This window comes from Bufo bufo, chromosome 8 (assembly GCF_905171765.1).
Source record: "Bufo bufo chromosome 8, aBufBuf1.1, whole genome shotgun sequence".
Lineage (NCBI taxonomy): Eukaryota > Metazoa > Chordata > Amphibia > Anura > Bufonidae > Bufo > Bufo bufo.
In genome coordinates this window covers 34,468,091-34,485,276 of record NC_053396.1, presented here as the reverse complement: position 1 = coordinate 34,485,276, position 17,186 = coordinate 34,468,091, and the positions used below count along the sequence as shown (strand labels likewise).

Below are 17,186 nucleotides of genomic sequence, written 5' to 3'. Positions count from 1 at the left end.
GATGATGTGGAGGACTACTAGGTCCTCGACCCCACATGAAATCAAGGTAATGCGAGTGACCTATGTAGTTTGGAGGAAGAGGCGGTGGTCGCACAGAGCAGAAGAGGGAGCAGGGTGCAAAAGTGGAGTGGCCGTCCCCTAGACAGTACGCCTGCTACTGCCCAACGCAGAAAGGGACTGAGCACACCAAAGCCAGCTCCAAGGAGTTCCCTGGCATGGCAGTTCTTCAGACAATGTGCTGACTACAAGAGACAGATGGTTTGCACGCTGTGCCATCAGAGCCTGAAGTGAGGCATAAATGTTCTCAACCTGAGCACAACCTGCATGACCAGGCATCTAAGTGCAAAGTACGAGCTGCAGTGGAGTAGACACCTCAAAAACAAAGAAAGGTCTCTAGCGCCTTCTGCTTCCTCTTCTGCTGCAGTCTCTGCCTCTTCATCCACCTCTGGAATGGCAGTGGCACCTGCCACCCCGCAAACAGAGGATCTGCCAGCAACACCACCACCACCTTGGTCACCAAGCATTTCCACAATGTCACACGGAAGCGTTCAGCTCTCCATCTCCCAAACACTGGAGCGGAAGAGGAAGTACCCCCCTACCCACCCGGGATCCCTGGCGCCGAATGCCAGCATTTCAAAATTACTGGCCTTTTAAATGCTGTCATTCCGTCTGGTGGAGACAGTTTTAAAAGCCTTATGGCGGTGGCTGTCCCACAGTACGTTGTGCCCAGCCGCCACTACTTTTCCAGGCGAGCCATCCCTTCCCTGCACAACCAAGTGGGGGACAGAATCAGGTGTGCACTGCAACGCCACCTGTGGCAATGTGCAGCTAACTCCGGATACGTGGACCAGTAAGCACGGTCAGGGACGTTATATCTCCATAACAGCACACTGGGTAAATGCAGTGGCAGCTGAGCCTGAGGCGGATAGCAGTTTGGCGCATGTCCCTCCACCACCGAGGATTGCAGGGCGCTTCAGTTTGCCTCCTTTTGCTTCCTCCTCCTACTCAGCTTCCTCATTCTCTGCCTCCTCATCCGGTCAGTGTAACACCTTCACCACCAACTTCAGCACAGCAAGGGGTAAACGACAGCGGGCAGTTTTAAAACTTATCTGTTTGGGGGACAAACCCCACACCGTGCAGGAGCTGTGGATGGGCATGGAACAACAGACCGATGAGTGGTTGGTGCCAATGAGCCTCAAGCCCGGCCTGGTGGTGTGCGATAATGGGCGAAATCTCGTAGCAGCTCTGGGACTAGCCGGTTTGAGGCACATCCCTTGCCTGGCTTTTGTGCTGAATTTGGTGGTGCCGATATATCAGAGCTGCTGCAGTAAGTGCGGGCTGTCTGTGCGTGCTTTCGGCGTTCTCACCCTGCTGCTGCTGGCCTGTCAGCGCTGCAGCGTACCTTCGACCTACCCGCTCACCGCCTCATATGCGACGTGCCCACAAGGTGGAACTCCACCTTGCACATTCTGGCCAGACTGTGCGAGCAGCAGCAGGCAATAGTGGAGTTTCAGCTGCAGCACGCACAGTTGAGTCGCTCTGCGGAACAGCACCACTTCACCACCAATGACTGGGCCTCCATGCGAGACCTGTGTTCCTTGTTGCGCTGTTTCGAGTACTCCACCAACATGGCCAGTGCCGATAACGCTGTTCTCAGCGTTACTATCCCACTTCTATGCCTCCTTGAAAAAACGCTTCTGGTGATGATGGAAAAAGATGTGGCACAGGAGGAGGAGGAGGAAGAGGGATCATTTCATAGGGTTTCCAGCCAGTCATTCACAAGTGGCTCCGAGGGTGGGTTCCTGCACCCACAAACGCCAGGTACACAATTGTCCAGCCAGGGCACAGTTCTGGAGGATGATGAGATGGAGGGGGAGGAACCATGTTCACAGCAGGGTGGCACCCAAACCAGCTCATGGCCATCACTGGTGTGTGGCTGGGGGGGATACAGAGGACACAGACGATACACCTCCCACAGAGGACAGCTTATCGTTGCCTCTGGGCAGCCTGGCACACATGAGTGATTGCATGCTGCAGAGTCTCCGCAACGACCGCAGAGTTGCCCACATTCTAACTTGTGCTGATTACTGGGTGGCCACGCTGCTGGATCCCTGTTACAAGGACAAGTAACCGTCCTGAATTCCATCACTGGAGCGTGATCGTAAGAGTACAAGCGCACGCTGGTAGATGCGCTGCTGGTGGCTTTCCCACCTGACGGCGGGGGCACAGTGGAAGCACAAGGCGAAGGCAGAGGAGGAGGAAGAGGTCGCCAACGCAGCTGGGGCACCACCAGCACCTCATAAGGCAGGATTAGTATGGCCGAAATGTGGAATATCTTTGTCAGCACGCCACAACAACCAGCACCATCAGCTGATATGGAATGTCTTAGCAGGAGGCAGCATTTCACCAACATGGGGGAGCAGTATGTGTGCACATGCCTACACGTACTGAATGATGAGTCTGCCCCCTTTAACTTATGGGTTTCCAAATTGGGCACATGGCCTGAGCTTGCCCTTTCACCTTGGAGGGGCTGGCCTGCCCTGCAGCCAGTGTATTATCTGAACGTGTGTTTAGTATGGCAGGGGGCGTTATCACAGACAAGCGCAGCCGCCTGTCCACAGCCAATGTGGACAAGCTCACGTTCATTAAAATGAACCAGGCATGGATCCCACAGGACTTGTCCGTACTTTGTGCAGAATAGACATGTATACCGGCCTTACCCAGCCATTGTTATACTACAGCGCAATTGCTCATTCGTGTATTTTGGATATGTCCCACTCTTTTGGGGTGTACCCCAATTAAAAAATAAAATAAGAAAAAATTAAAACAAAAAAAGTGTTGGCTGCCTCGTCCTCCTCCACCGCCGCTTCCACCTACACCGCTATGTCCACAGCCTCCTCAACCTCCTATTCCATATGGACCTCCACCTCATAAATAAAGATAATTTTTTAAAATTTGTAAGTATTTTATTTTGTCATTTCACAAATTTGTCTGTTAAATTTTCGGGTGAAATTCACCAATTTTTGGCTGTGATATACCCCTGCTCTACCTAGTAGACAGGTTAATAAATTTCACAATTTTTTTTTTGTTACATTCTTGGGTTGACATTTTTACCATTTTTGCCGTGAATAAACCCCTGATCTGCATAGGTGACAGGGACCGAAATTTTTAAAAATCAACTGTTCCATTGGTGGGTGACATTAACCCATTTCTGGCGATGAAAAACCCCTGCTCTGCATAGGTGGCAGGGACCAAAATTTAAAAAAAATAATTTGTTCCATTGGTGGGTGACACTAACCCATTTCTGGCGATGGAAAAACCCCTGCTCTGCATAGGTGACAGGGACTTAAATTTCTAAAATTCATCTTTAATTGGCCCTTTCATTCAATCCTTCTGCTTTAATAATTTGTCCCACATTTCAGCTTGATCATTGCAGCCATTGACCTCCCTTGGATGTGGTATCCCTTTTCTCACGCTCCCTCTCCGGTGTGGAACCCTAAATCGCCGCTAACCGTGATCACCATGGTAGGCTCAGAAAAGAACATCGAAAGTTGATACAGCAGATATCCAATTGGATTGTGGACATCATGGGGACGTGCGACATGGTGGAGCAATATGTGTGCACGCGCCTACACGTACGGTCTGATGGGTCTGCCCCCTTAAACTTCTGGATCTACAAATTGGGCATATGGCCTGAGCTTGCCCTTTACGTCTTGGATGTGCTGGCCTGCCCTGCAGCCAGTGTATTGTCTGAACGTTTGTTTAGCATGACTGGAGGGGGTTATAACAGGTTATTTTCCCAATGTTTTAGGGTGTACCCTAATAAAAATAAAAAAAAATAATAATAATAATAATTATTATTAAAACCAAAAAGCAGTGTAGGCTACCTCCTCATCCTCCACCGCCGCTTCCACCTACACATCCACCGCCTCCTCAACCTCCTACTCCATATGTACCTGGTCCTCCTAGATCAAGATTATTATATTTAATATTTATGTATTTTATGCTATTTGAAGTCATTTCCCTTATCCACATTTGTTTGCAGAGCACTTTCCATGCTCTTAACCACATTTTGCAGCCCTCTAGCCCTTTCCATGACTTTTTTACAGTCATTTTAGTGCTCAAAAGTTTGGGTCCCCATTGACTTCAATGGGGTTCGGGGTCAAATTCGGGTCCCGAACTTGAACTTTTTTGTGAAGTTCGGCCGAACCCGAACATCCAGGTGTCCACTCAACTCTAATCCTGAGGCCATTGTATCTTGAGGCATCACTGTACTTAAGATCTTTGCCATTGTAATAGCACTCACTTAAAGGAAACCTGTCAGGTGCTTCATGCACCTGTCACCTATGCAGAGCAGGGGGTTTTAATCGCCGGAAATGGGTTAATGTCACCAACCAATGGAACAGATTATTTTTAAAAATTTAGGTCCCCGTCACCTATGCAGAGCAGGGGTATATCACAGCCAGAAATTGGTGAATTTCACCTAACCCAGCATGAGATATTGTCAGGCTCCATGGTTGCACACAACTAATGTCTTTGAAACACTGTTGCTTAAGAGAAAACCCAGTAGAAATGAGCCACGAATGGGGAGAAGAGTCATTTGATCACAGAAAAATCTGATCAAATTATTGCTGGGGGGGAGGGGGGGGGGGCACATCTAACGTGGTTAGTCCAAAGAACACAACAGCTTAAAAATAAACTGTAAAGGAAAACGATAACAAATTTCAGAAATCCAAAAGATTTGGTAACGCTTGTCATTTAAGTGAAAAGTTATGTAAAATTTGGTTTCTTTTCAGAACAGGAACAGTGGACAGCTCTGCAGCTTTCTATCACTCTTGAAGAAGCAAACGCAATCAGCAAAAGCACGAGTAAACAGACCATCTTTTCCAGGTGATATTCGAAAATATTATTTTCTCGTAGTTGATTCAGAATGTTTCTACCCACGAAAACATTACGTATACAGGCACATACTGATGTATCTACAGTGCTTTCTCCTATGCAACGTTCATGGCCTGAATGGCAGAAGGAAGTAGTAAAAAGATTTCACTGGGGGATTTTAAAAATATATTTGGGATCAAATTTTTTTTTACAAAAATAACAAAATAATAAATGCAGAAAAATACAGTTTCATGGAAATTTAAAGACCATGAGGCTACACATCGCAAAACATATACATTCATGTGCATTAGGCCTTATATTGACAGGGCATGCTTGTCCTGCTGGGTTACCTCATGCACTTCAACAGTGGATGTTCCAGAGTTTGGACCCCAATGTAACTTGGCGTTTGACTTGTCTCATTTATGGATCATATAAGTGGACTACTCGTTGGATAATCTGTTCATATGAATTCCGAGAAGATAAAATTTGGATTTACGTTTTACATCATATTGCACAAACTACTTCTTCTAAGGGTATGTTCGCATGTTTTTAGAACAGTGCCAGTTTTAACAGCTGTCAAAAAAATGTACTTGTCCTATTTTGTCTGTTTTCAAGGACATACCGAGACCCCATTCAATGGAAGGGGGCCGTGTTTAATTATTGCTTTTTTACAAAGGTATTCGTCAATAAACTGCAATTTAAAAATGAACAGTTTTCCCATTTTTAACAGCAGCGTTGTTGTATTATTGTGTGTCCCAATGAAACTGAGTTTTTTCACAGGTACGATCCACCTGCTCTGAATGGAGAAGAAAAGACTGTGTACATTAAAGTTTCAAACACTAACTTGGGTATATCAACTTTGTGGGGCCTTGAAAAATTTGAAGAGAAGTTGGCAGGCATGAGGGACTTGTACCATGTAAGTTGCCATCAATGAAAGGGGTACCCATGTAAGGGGCTTTACCATCAATGATGAGAAGAGGGTCCCGGAGTCCCTTGGAGTGAATGTAATGACAGTGATATATGCAAAATGCAGTACTTAAAGGGGTTATCCAAGACTATAAAATGCTCCCCATAGGCCGGGCCCCTCACAATGAATATACTTGCCTGGCTTCCCGCTCCTAGTCCCCCTAGTCCAAAGGCAGACGGGTACGAGCCTCCATAGCATCGCGGGTGAAGGTAGGAAGGCTCGTCCCTGTCCCCCATTGGCTGCTCCCCCCCGATGACACTGGATGTTTTCATCCCTGGGAGAAGCAGCAGCGGCGGTGTGGAGAGCCAGGTAAGTATATTTATTGTGATGCATATGGGGGGGGGGGCATTTTGTAGTCTTGGAAAACCACTTTAAGGGCTTTTAACATGGGCTGAGAGTCTGCCTAAATGCTAATGAGCGTTTATAGGAGAATTTGTTGGTAATTATCTGGCAGTGTAAAGGTGACGCTGAACCTGATGTCTGATTGTCTAGTGATTGGATTGTTTGTGTAGGCACCTAAATTGTCATTAGCTGGAAGCAGATCATCTAAAAACACTCCTGTTGTCTGCAAATAATGAGTCTGTATCAGGACGAGTGATGACATTTGCGATCACTCTTACCGATGCTGATCCTTGAATGTAAATGCAGTCGTCTCCTCCACTGAGGGGCAGATGACTGCCAGGAAGGACCGTTTCCATCCCCAGTCGCGTCTAAAGGGACCTTTTAGTTATCTCTGTCAGCCCTATATAGATGACCAGAGGGTGAGTGTCTATGCATGACAACCCCTCTTTTTGCTTAGCAGGGTTCAGGGACCCTGTTCTCGCCACTGGTGGGGGTCCCGGTGGTCAGATTTTTATGGTGGGAAAAACCCTTTGTACTCTTCTTTATGCAGGGATTCTTGGACAGTAGTGGTGATGAACTTTTTTATGACCCTGCTGATACCTGGGAGGTAGAACTCAAACAACCATCTCCGAAAAGGCAAGTATAATATGCTGATACACATGCTTTATATGTAATTTACGACATTGCTCTAGGTTTCGTTTTTTTTTTGTTTGCAGCTGGCCTTGGCTTATTGATGACTAGGGATGAACAAATAGTTTGTGCGATGTCTCGTGAGACTTCGTCAAGTAATAACTTTGGCTCATCGGAGCCAATACATTCTAATATTGTACAGAGCTCCTGCTCTGTACAGTATTAGAACGGATTTTTATGCGAATCGACTTCGGATATTTCATCCGAAGTCTATTCGCTCATCCCTATTGATGACCAATGCCACCCAGTACCTGGAGTAAGCCCACTTAGTCTCCCCTTCCCAGCTGGGTGGGATTAATGTGTGACGTTGAAAGTCTGATGTTGGGGTAGATAACTCTAGAAAAGGGGAGATGCATGGGACGGGTAAAGTCCTGGAGAAAATGTGAATAGTAGATGAGTGGAAAGGAGAGAGTCATGTGAAGAGCAGGTTAAATGTAGGGAGGTTCTGGAATTGGTGCAGAGATTTGAAGGGCAGGGTTTTGATATACATATGTATAAAAAGTGTTTTTATGTTGTGAATAGTTTTCCCATATGTCTTTGTCTATCCAGTCCCAAAGGGATGGACCTCATAAGAAGAAATGTAGATATAAGGGCAGGATGACACTTAACCCTTTAAATATGAACGTTTTTCTGTGTGGTAATTCTTTTGAGATGACTTCAGATTGCCTACCGTGGATCAGATTTACTATTGAAAATGCACCAACATTTCGGCGCAATTTGAACACAAAAAAAAACCTGGCATACGTGCTTTGCATCACTTATTTTTTTCTGCATTGTGTAACAAGGAGGCATGGCTTTGAGGCAAAGGCGCTAAGGCATAAAAGTCATGATATGCCACAAAAAATGTGCAGAGAATCTTGTAGTAATCTACACGAACGTATTGGTGGTGTGACGTAAGACTAGACTGTCTAAAGGTACTCCAGATTTATCATCTAACATCAGCCACTGTGATACGTCGTGGTGCAATTTAAGGCTCATGCACACGACCGTGGTTTTTATTAAACATTTTATTTATTTTGGTACAAAACAAAATGTGTATCACAGTACATTCTTATCAAGAAGGAACACTATTAAAAGTATTAGTGTTAACATGGCATCCATATAGCCAATTGGCAACACAGAATATTGTATAGTAACAATTTACCATTCTAGCCCCACTAAAGTTATTTCCAAACCTTATTTCAACTCAACCCCGAGGCCAACCCACCCCCACCCCCATCTGGATGTGCCTCCTCTCAACGAAGTCTCATAGTTCAGTAAAATGTGATAAAGTATCTATAAAACCTTAAGATGTCCCAACTGTCCTTTGATATCCTTTGTCAGGTACCATTCTGTGTGTTAAAAATTGCGCATGAGATTTTGTATTTCTACATTCGTCAGATGTTTGCCAATAAAGGTCTTCCATTTGTTAAGGAAGATAGTAGAAATATGGTTTTTATTTCCAATTGGCCCATTAATAAAAAGTATCGCATTTGCCCCTGGAACTCCCTGTCCGATGGTGTATGTGGCGTTAGCCATTTGTTTAATAGGCATCTCAAAGCTACCAATAAAACCCCATCTATCAATCTCTATCTTTTTCCCTTCAGGAAAACAATGAAACAAAACTACGAGTGGCTCACATGGTGGTTTTATCTGCCAAGTCTGTTTGATCCAAGATAGTATCCAACTCCAGTAGGTTTGTACCATTGGGCAGGACCATATACAATGATCCAAATCTGCCCTTGATTGGCTACATTTTGGACATGCTGTTATCCATTCGGGAGCCACATACGAGGCAGGTAGATTAAATGCAAATATTGCTCTATGTGGGAGCCTAAACTGCGTCTCTCTCCATCCCTCACATGTGACTGCCTTCCTAACTCGCATCCACCCATTCATCAACTTATCCTTCCACTCCGTTGTTCCCATTAATGATTTACACCCCGAGAATAGATGAGCCTGAGTTTTATAATTTTCTCTTTCCCTCAGGGATTTATAGATGGTTGAGAGCGAAAGTTTGTGTTTTTTGTCCTAGTAAAGTGTCAAAACAATTTAGTGATGTATTCCTGACTAACATCTCTTAATCTAGCTTTACAGAAAGACAGTACTTGATAAAATTGTATAACGTGACTCTGTGAAAGCGTATATCCTGGAATTCTGACAGACAGATATCGAGCTTCCTTGTCATGGAGTAAATGTTTTAAGGAGTATATTCCTCTAGACTTCCACATGTGAAACTATTTATTGCTATTACCTGCTTTGAATTCTGGATGGTTCCATAAAGGCATATCCCACCTTCAGGATTCGCTCATGCGGTCAGGAGATCAGGGTCAGAATTAGGGCGGCTGTAGGTTTAGGCCTGCCTGCTTCATTGTTATCTGGCCAAGTAACTGCTCCCATGATACAGTGGGGGGTTTCCCCCACTCCCCACCGTGACAGTAGTGTATAGTTCAGACCTCTGTGGAACAAGATTAAAGTCCCTGCTTTCCTAGCATTTGATGAAGATCCTATTACCTTCTCCACCCACATCTTCTCCATGCGGAAGAAATCCTCCTCAGCTAAATGTGTTTCTTGCAATAAAGCTACAGTACAGACCAAAAGTTTGGACACACCTTCTCATTCAAAGTTTTCTTTATTTTTATGACTATGAAGGCATCAAAACTATGAATTAACACATGTTATACATAACAAACAAGTGTGAAACAACTGAAAATATGTCATATTCTAGGTTCTTCAAAGAAGCCACCTTTTGCTTTGATTACTGCTTTGCACACTCTTGGCATTCTCTTGATGAGCTTCAAGAGGTAGTCCCCTGAAATGGTCTTGAAGGAGTTCCCAGAGATGCTTAGCACTTGTTGGCCCTTTTGCCTTCACTCTGCGGTCCAGCTCACCCCAAACCATCTCGATTGGGTTCAGGTCCGGTGACTGTGGAGGCCAGGTCATCTGGCGCAGCACCCCATCACTCTCCTTCATGGTCAAATAGCCCTTACTTTCAAAGTTTTCCCAATTTTTCGGCTGGCTGACTGACTGACCTTCATTTCTTAAAGTAATGATGGCCACTCGTTTTTCTTTACTTAGCTGCTTTTTTCTTGCCATAATACAAATTCTAACAGTCTATTCAGTAGGACTATCAGCTGTGTATCCACCTGACTTCTCCTCAACGCAACTGATGGTCCCAACCCCATTTATAAGGCAAGAAATCCCACTTATTAAACCTGACAGGGCACACCTGTGAAGTGAAAACCATTTCAGGGTACTACCTCTTGAAGCTCATCAAGAGAATGCCAAGAGTGTGCAAAGCAGTAATCAAAGCAAAAGGTGGCTACTTTGAAGAACCTAGAATATGACATATTTTCAGTTGTTTCACACTTGTTTGTTATGTATATAATTCCACATGTGTTAATTCATAGTTTTGATGCCTTCAGTGTGAATCTACAATTTTCATAGTCATGAAAATAAAGAAAACTCTTAGAATGAGAAGGTGTGTCCAAACTTTTGGTCTGTACTGTATATCTGGTTTAAAGCGGTGCAGGTATTTAAGGACCATATTGTGTTTAGCAGGTGAACGCAAACCTTTCACATTCCATGATATAATCCGCATTAAGGAGCCCCCACATGGAGAAGATGTGCAAGAGAGGCTGTAGCACACATCCAGACAATAATGGTACCCCCCCATCCCCCAAATAATAAAACAGTTAAAACAAACATCATATACAATGAAAACCCGGCTGGAACTCCATGGAGAATGCAGAATCCCCCCCCCCCCCCCCTGCACACGACCGTTGTTGTGTTCCGTTCCACAAAATGGGGTTCCGTGATCCATTTCCGTTTTTGTTTGTGTGTGTCTTCCTTAATTTTTGGAGGATCATCAGACATGAAGGAAAAAATAGGACAGGTTATATTTTTTTGACGGACTGGAACCATGGATCACGGACGCGGATGACAAACGGTGCATTAGCTGAGTTTTCAACGGACCCATTGAAAGTCAATGGGTCCGCAGAAAATCACGAACAACGGACATGGAACACAACAACGGTCATGTGCATGAGGCCTAATCTCCATAATGACTGCTTTACTCGCAAGCGGAGAAAAGGGAAACTATTCACTGCCACCTCCCTTCTCCCCAACCTATGTAATGATTGTCATTTAAATTGACAAAAAGTATGTTAACTGACTGCACTCCAATGCCTAGCTATCGCTCATACTATAATGCCCACATAAATATTGAATGCAGTTCTAAACTGAACACAAGCCGCCATCATATGGTTGCTCAATTACTCCCCCTGAAGGGGTTAACGGACATGTTCACATATGTTCTTATTTGTAAAGTTATCCATTGGGCTCCTCTGTAGATCTTGTTAGTCCACGATCTCTTGGGTCCTCCTGACGATCCCGAGTCCTCTTCAGAGATTGCAGGTCTGGAAGCCTTAACTCGTGCTGTTCAGGACGTCTACTTCCTCTTTTATGTCTGCCTTCAATTTCCAGAGAAATGTGCAAGCCAGCTGCAGCTTCTTCTGGAGTCAGGAAAGTTGTAGATGAACCACCTGCCTTGTAAATGTTGAGGACGGCTGGATATAGTAAAGCGAACCGGGTGTGTCTCTGGTAGAGTTCAGAGCAAACTGCTGAGAATGCTCTCAGTCTCCTGGTGACCTCTGCTGAGTAATCAGCGAAGATAATCAGCCTTGCACCTCTAAGTTCAATAGGATCTGCCCTCCTCTTGAAGGAGCCGAAGGATGACAGTTTTTTCTTGGAAGTCTAAATATTAAACTATTACTTGTCTGGGTTGGCGATTTTGCCCCATACTATCTGCATTGCGATCTCTGTTTCTCCGGTCTGGACGCAGCCGGTGAGCTCTTTCCACCTTGCATATATTGTTTAACCCCAGAAGATCAGGTATGTCACGTTCACATATATTGTTTAGATATTTTGCAGGGATAGATTCAGGCAGGGCTGGGACAATGTCCACCACCAGCAGAGGCTGAGCTGCCCAAGTGTGAGCCCCCCCCCCGGGCGTTCCTTGTAATTTTACCCCATCCAGAACCCCATCAGACCTCAGATCAGACGGAAAAGAATATTATCTTTATTTAAGAACTATCTTCACTTCAGGGCAGACTCTCACGCTCTATCCCTGCTGGGGCCTGGGCTGGGTCGTGACAAAATGCTGTGCTGCAGCAGCAGCGACGTGGTCAGTGGCCTGCCTGACGCCCAGAGGCTGGGGAGCTGGCCTGCGCCCTGAAGCTGGAGCCTCCCCAGCCTCTGTCGGCCCGGCCCTGGATTCAGGGATCCCCACTATTCTTAGGTGGTTTCTCCTGGATCTATTATCTAGATCTTCAACTCGTTCCCATAGCTTATTTTCCTCTGTAAGCCTGCGGGTATGTGAAATGTATTCGGCTGTATTTATTTCCAGCATGTGAATACGGGATTCAGCCTCTTCTATGCAAACTCCCTGGAGATGTAAGTCCTCATGTATTTGTTGCAGAGAGGCTTTTAGGGTTGTCGCTAAAGTGGCTCCCCACTCAGCTGAGATGCCACTTCTATTGCCAGTAATTTATGCAAGTGATTTGGTGAGATGTTAGGAAGGGGGATCCTCCTCATCCTCTGCATTTGAGCGTGGGGAGATATCAGGTGCCATATCTGATTTCTCGGATCTTTCGGCGGGAACTTCTGACTGTGTCTTGCTTCTCAGTTTCTTGCCCATAGCGACCACAAATCGGTCCATAAAATGTTTCAGGACCTTGAGGAGTGGAAATAGTTAAGTCTTTCCAATCGTGGCGGGTGAAGAGGCAATTAATCACGGCTTTCGGTTAGGGAGTTAGGAGCTTCTCTGCTGCTTCACATGCAGGCGCCGGAACCGGAAGCCACGACCGTGGTTTTTGTCCACATGTGATCTGCATTTATCAGATATGGACCCATTCACTTCAATGGGGCCACAAAAGATGCAGACAGCACACCTGTGCGCTGTCCACATCCGTACGTCCGTTCCACTGCCCCACAAAAAATGGAACATTATTGTCCGCATTACGAACAAGGATAGGGCATTTCTATAGAGGGTCAGACGTCGGCGAAAAAAACGGCTATGGCCGTGTGCAGAAAATGGCATTTACCATATAGACAAACTTAATACAACCCACTTACAAATGTACTGTGATTGGCCAGATCTCCTCCTTTTGCTAGCTTGATTAATTTTCCCATCGCATTATATGCTTCTCGTTTGCAAGGGTTATGACCAATCTGCAGTCCAGCAGCGGTGGCCGTGCTTGCACACTATAGGAAAATACGCCGGGACCATGAGTGTGCATAGGCTGGCCCATTTTCTCAGGAGTGCTTATCCGGACTGTTCAACACTTGCTGACAAAGGGAGCCGACTTTGTCTCCCATCGGCACCCCGCAAATGTGTGTGAAGGCTGGCTGGGGTCTGATGTAGGCCAGAACAGCCTTGAATAATAGCATTGCCATTAAAATGCAATGCACTATAGGGATAGTGCATTGCATTTTAAAAACAATCAAAATACTGTCTGTTATAGTCCCCTTGTAGGACTATTAAGTGGTAAAAAAAGAAAAAAAATTTAAATAAAAAATAAGGTTTTTTTTCATTGAAATGAGCTTTTCAATGAAAAAAAATTGCATGAAAAAATCACCCCCATATGTTTGTTATTGCCGCATCCGTAATGACCCGGACTACATAAATAGCCATGGCTGATGAACTTAAACTTATTCCTCTGTTCCCCACTAAGCCCTCTTGGTATTTTTTGCCCAAGGTGCATAAGTTGCTGAGCCGACCGCCTGATCGCCTTATAGTGGTGCGGGATCGGCTCAGCCACTGAACCTTTGTCCAAATATATCGATTGGCTACTTAGACCTGTGTTAAAAAAGGCCCCTGCCTATGTAAAAGATACTAATGATCTTTTGTCAACATTAAAAGACTTTCATTGGTAAGAGGGTTAGTTTTGGTTTCCCTCGATGTGGAAAGTCTATACACCCGAATACCGCATGGAGCAGGTGTAGCTGTGGTAATGGATGTACTGGGCAATACTGACAAAAGTGAGCTTGTTTTGTCAATTTGTTAAGGAGTGTAAAAATGTATTTAGATTTGGAGAACAGTGGTACAGACCAAAGAATGGGATGGCAATGGGAACCCCAGTATCATGTACTTTTGCCAATATATATTTAGCCAGATTTGAGGACCGGTACATCTTCACTGAATAATCCACAAAATGTTTTTATGTTATGTGGACGATATTTTTATAGTTTGGTCAGGGAATGAATCACAGTGCATGGAGTTTGTCACTTACCGAAACATGATGTAAAAATCAGTATGTTATGTCTCCATGGCAATTATGCCAGGAAACATATAAATGAGCACTTTCAGACGTAATCACGTCAGTGGCCAGAAGAAGCGCAATTAGTGCGAAATGGCCGTCGCTACTCTGAGCTGCAGGAAAGATTGTCCGCCCCTGCCATTTATGGATTGTCTGCTGTAGATGAATAAAGGAATTGTGTTCTACTAATGGTGAGTGCCGCCTTACATTCTGATTCTATTTGTTGGAATATTATCGATGACTATAATTGGGCTGAAGGTCTATGCACACATGTACACGGGATTGCCGTATATGTCCCTGGGGCTTAAGCAGTGCCGCCCGACTCTTTCTCTAGATTACTTGCTAATTTATTCTTGGTTGCCACAAAAACAAAACTTGATAACAAGCGATCAAAAAGTACCATTTACTCCAAAATGATACCCACAAAAATCAATTCCTCACACAACTCCATAGAAAGAGAAAAATTAAATAAAGTTATGGGTCTTGGGAAGAGGCTATAAAAAAAAAAGGGTTTTATTGCAAAAAGAAAAGTTAGTAAAACGTTTAAAAAAAAAATGTATTTGGTATTGCTGTAATCGTACTGACCCAGAGAATAAAGATGTTGTTTATACCGAAAAATGAATGCTGTAAAATTTATTATGTAAAAATGCAGTGGCAGAATTGCCATTTTTCCAATCTCCCTCCAAGAAAGAGTTAATAAAAATTAATCAGAAATAGTTGTGTACCCCAAAATGGCACATTAAAAACTACAACAACAAAAAATAGAAACATTTATAGCTTTGGAACGCAACAATGAGAAAAGAAAAAAAACGCTTGGTCAGTAAGGCCCCTTTCACACGAGCGCTGTTCCCGCACGGGTGCTATGCGTGAGGTGAACACATAGCACCCGCACTGAATCCTGACCCATTCATTTCAATGGGTCTGTTTCACTCGTCAGTTCTGCGTTGTGTGAGATTCGCAGCATGTTCGTGCTTTTTTTCACGCAGCCCTGGCCCCATTGAAGTGAATGGGGCTCCAGTGAAAAACGCATTGCATCTGGAAGCTAGTGCGGATGCAATGCTTTTTTCACTGATGGTTGCTAAGAGATGTTTGTAAACCTTCCGTTTTTATTATAATCACGCGCGTGAAAAACGCATCAAAACGCTTTGCACCCGCGTGGAAAAACTGAACAACTGAATGCAACTTACTGAACTTGCTTGCAAAATGGTGCGAGTTTCACTGAACGCATCCTGAATGCATCCGGAGCTAAACCGCCACGCTCATGTGAAAAAAGCCAAAAACAGGCTGGTCACTAAGGGGTTAAACACCGCCATTATTATTTTTTTTCTTTTTGGCTACACAACTCTTTAACAAGGTGGCCTTCACAGGAGTGGTCACTTGTAGAGGATAATAAACAGTTATATATAGCAGTGGTGGTCCTCATGTGGCCAAGATATTCGGTGGCTTTATGCAGCACAGTCTGCCTAGACCCACTTGTAGATGTGATGGTAGCATGCAGAATCCCTCCCTACACCTTGCTTGTCAGCCAGGCTTTCACCGATGCCTCCTCATACTGCTGTGTGCTTGGTTTTGGCACATTGAGCTCCATGGAATCTGGCCGGTCAGACTGTGCGACCACCTGCCTTCCAGGCTGCGACCTTTGTAATTGGACCTCAGGTTTCTGCTAAAGTGAGCATGCACCAACACTTCCAAAGGCAGAGTTTAGCCACTGGCCCATGTGAACTTGTCTATTAAGGAAAAAACCTCGCTCAGATGTTATGCATAGTTTGTCACAAATTGTCCATATATTAAATGTATGTGGGCACGTGAAGGTTTGTAAACAATGAAGTCAAATGATCATGGGCAGCTCAGTCAGTGGTTAGCACTGGGGCCTTACAGAGCTGGGGTCCTGGGTTCGAATCCGACCAAGGGCAACATCTGCATGGAGTTTGTATGTTCTCCCCGTGTTTGCATGGGTTTCCTCCGGGTTCTCCGGTTTCCTCCCACACTCCAAAGACATTCTGATAGGGACCTTAGATTGTGAGCCCCATTGGGGACAGTTGGATGATAATGTCTGTAAAGCGCTGCGGAATATAGTAGCACTATATAAAATGCATAAAATAAATCATTAAATAAAGTCTAAAAGAAATTCTGCTAGTACCCTGCTGCAGTATGTTCAATACCCTGTAGATGGCAGTATTGTCATTGTGTACTACAGCTAGACTGACACATGATTATAATGTCAGTTTTTAAATGTTTTATTACTTGTGTAGATCTTTTTAATCAAAGTAAGTAAATCGGTAAACATGCAAAAGGTCTAAGGGTAAAAAAAAAGGGTACATTGAAAATATAGAAGACTTCTCATTTCAGCTTACAGTCTAAAGTCTTTCTGAAGAAGGAAAAAAACTAACTGCAGATGCATTTGATGTATTTTGAAATACATTTAAGTCAAGTATTTGGATACAAAGTTTTTATTTTTTTATTTTCTAATCCTTTGCCGGGTTTGTGTGCTGTGGCTTACTGATACTGCTGGCACAATACACCTGTCACAGAAAGCCATTTACCAGTGATTTGGGCAGAGCTCTGAGGTCCAAGTGAGGACAGTCTGCGAAGGTGAGATTAGAGAGTTTGTGGTTTCTCATCTGACAGAAGAAAACCTTCCATTCACTTATGTATCGGTAAAACTCCACGAATGCTTACACTACCGCCACCCGAAAATGCTCCTCTTAGGCCTCCTGCACACGACCGTATGGCTTTTTCAGTGTTTTGCGGTCTGTTTTTCACGGATCCGTTGTAACGTTTTTTGTTTCCGTTGGGTTTCCGTTTCTGTTCCGTTTTACGTATGGCATTTTTTTTCCCCGTTTACTGGCCGTTTTTTGCGTTCCGTATAAGGAACCATTCATTTCAATGGTTCCGCAAAAAAAACGGAATGTACTCCGTATGCATTCCGTTTACGTTTTTCCGTTCCGCTTAAAGATAGAACATGTCCTATTATTGCCAGCAAATCACGTTCCGTGGCTCCATTCAAGTCA

At 44.4% G+C, this 17,186-nt stretch overlaps 1 protein-coding gene across 1 annotated transcript in view; it reads left to right on the top strand.

Annotated features, from left to right (window-relative positions):
• LOC120978039 (kinesin-like protein KIF14) overlaps positions 1-17,186 on the top strand; it is a 129,270-nt gene that overhangs the window by 84,553 nt on the left and 27,531 nt on the right. Inside the window, exons 20-22 of the mRNA XM_040406279.1 lie at positions 4,797-4,890; positions 5,659-5,794; positions 6,738-6,823. Of these exons, the coding sequence (XP_040262213.1) occupies positions 4,797-4,890; positions 5,659-5,794; positions 6,738-6,823 (316 nt within the window). The remainder of the gene's footprint in view (positions 1-4,796; positions 4,891-5,658; positions 5,795-6,737; positions 6,824-17,186) is intronic.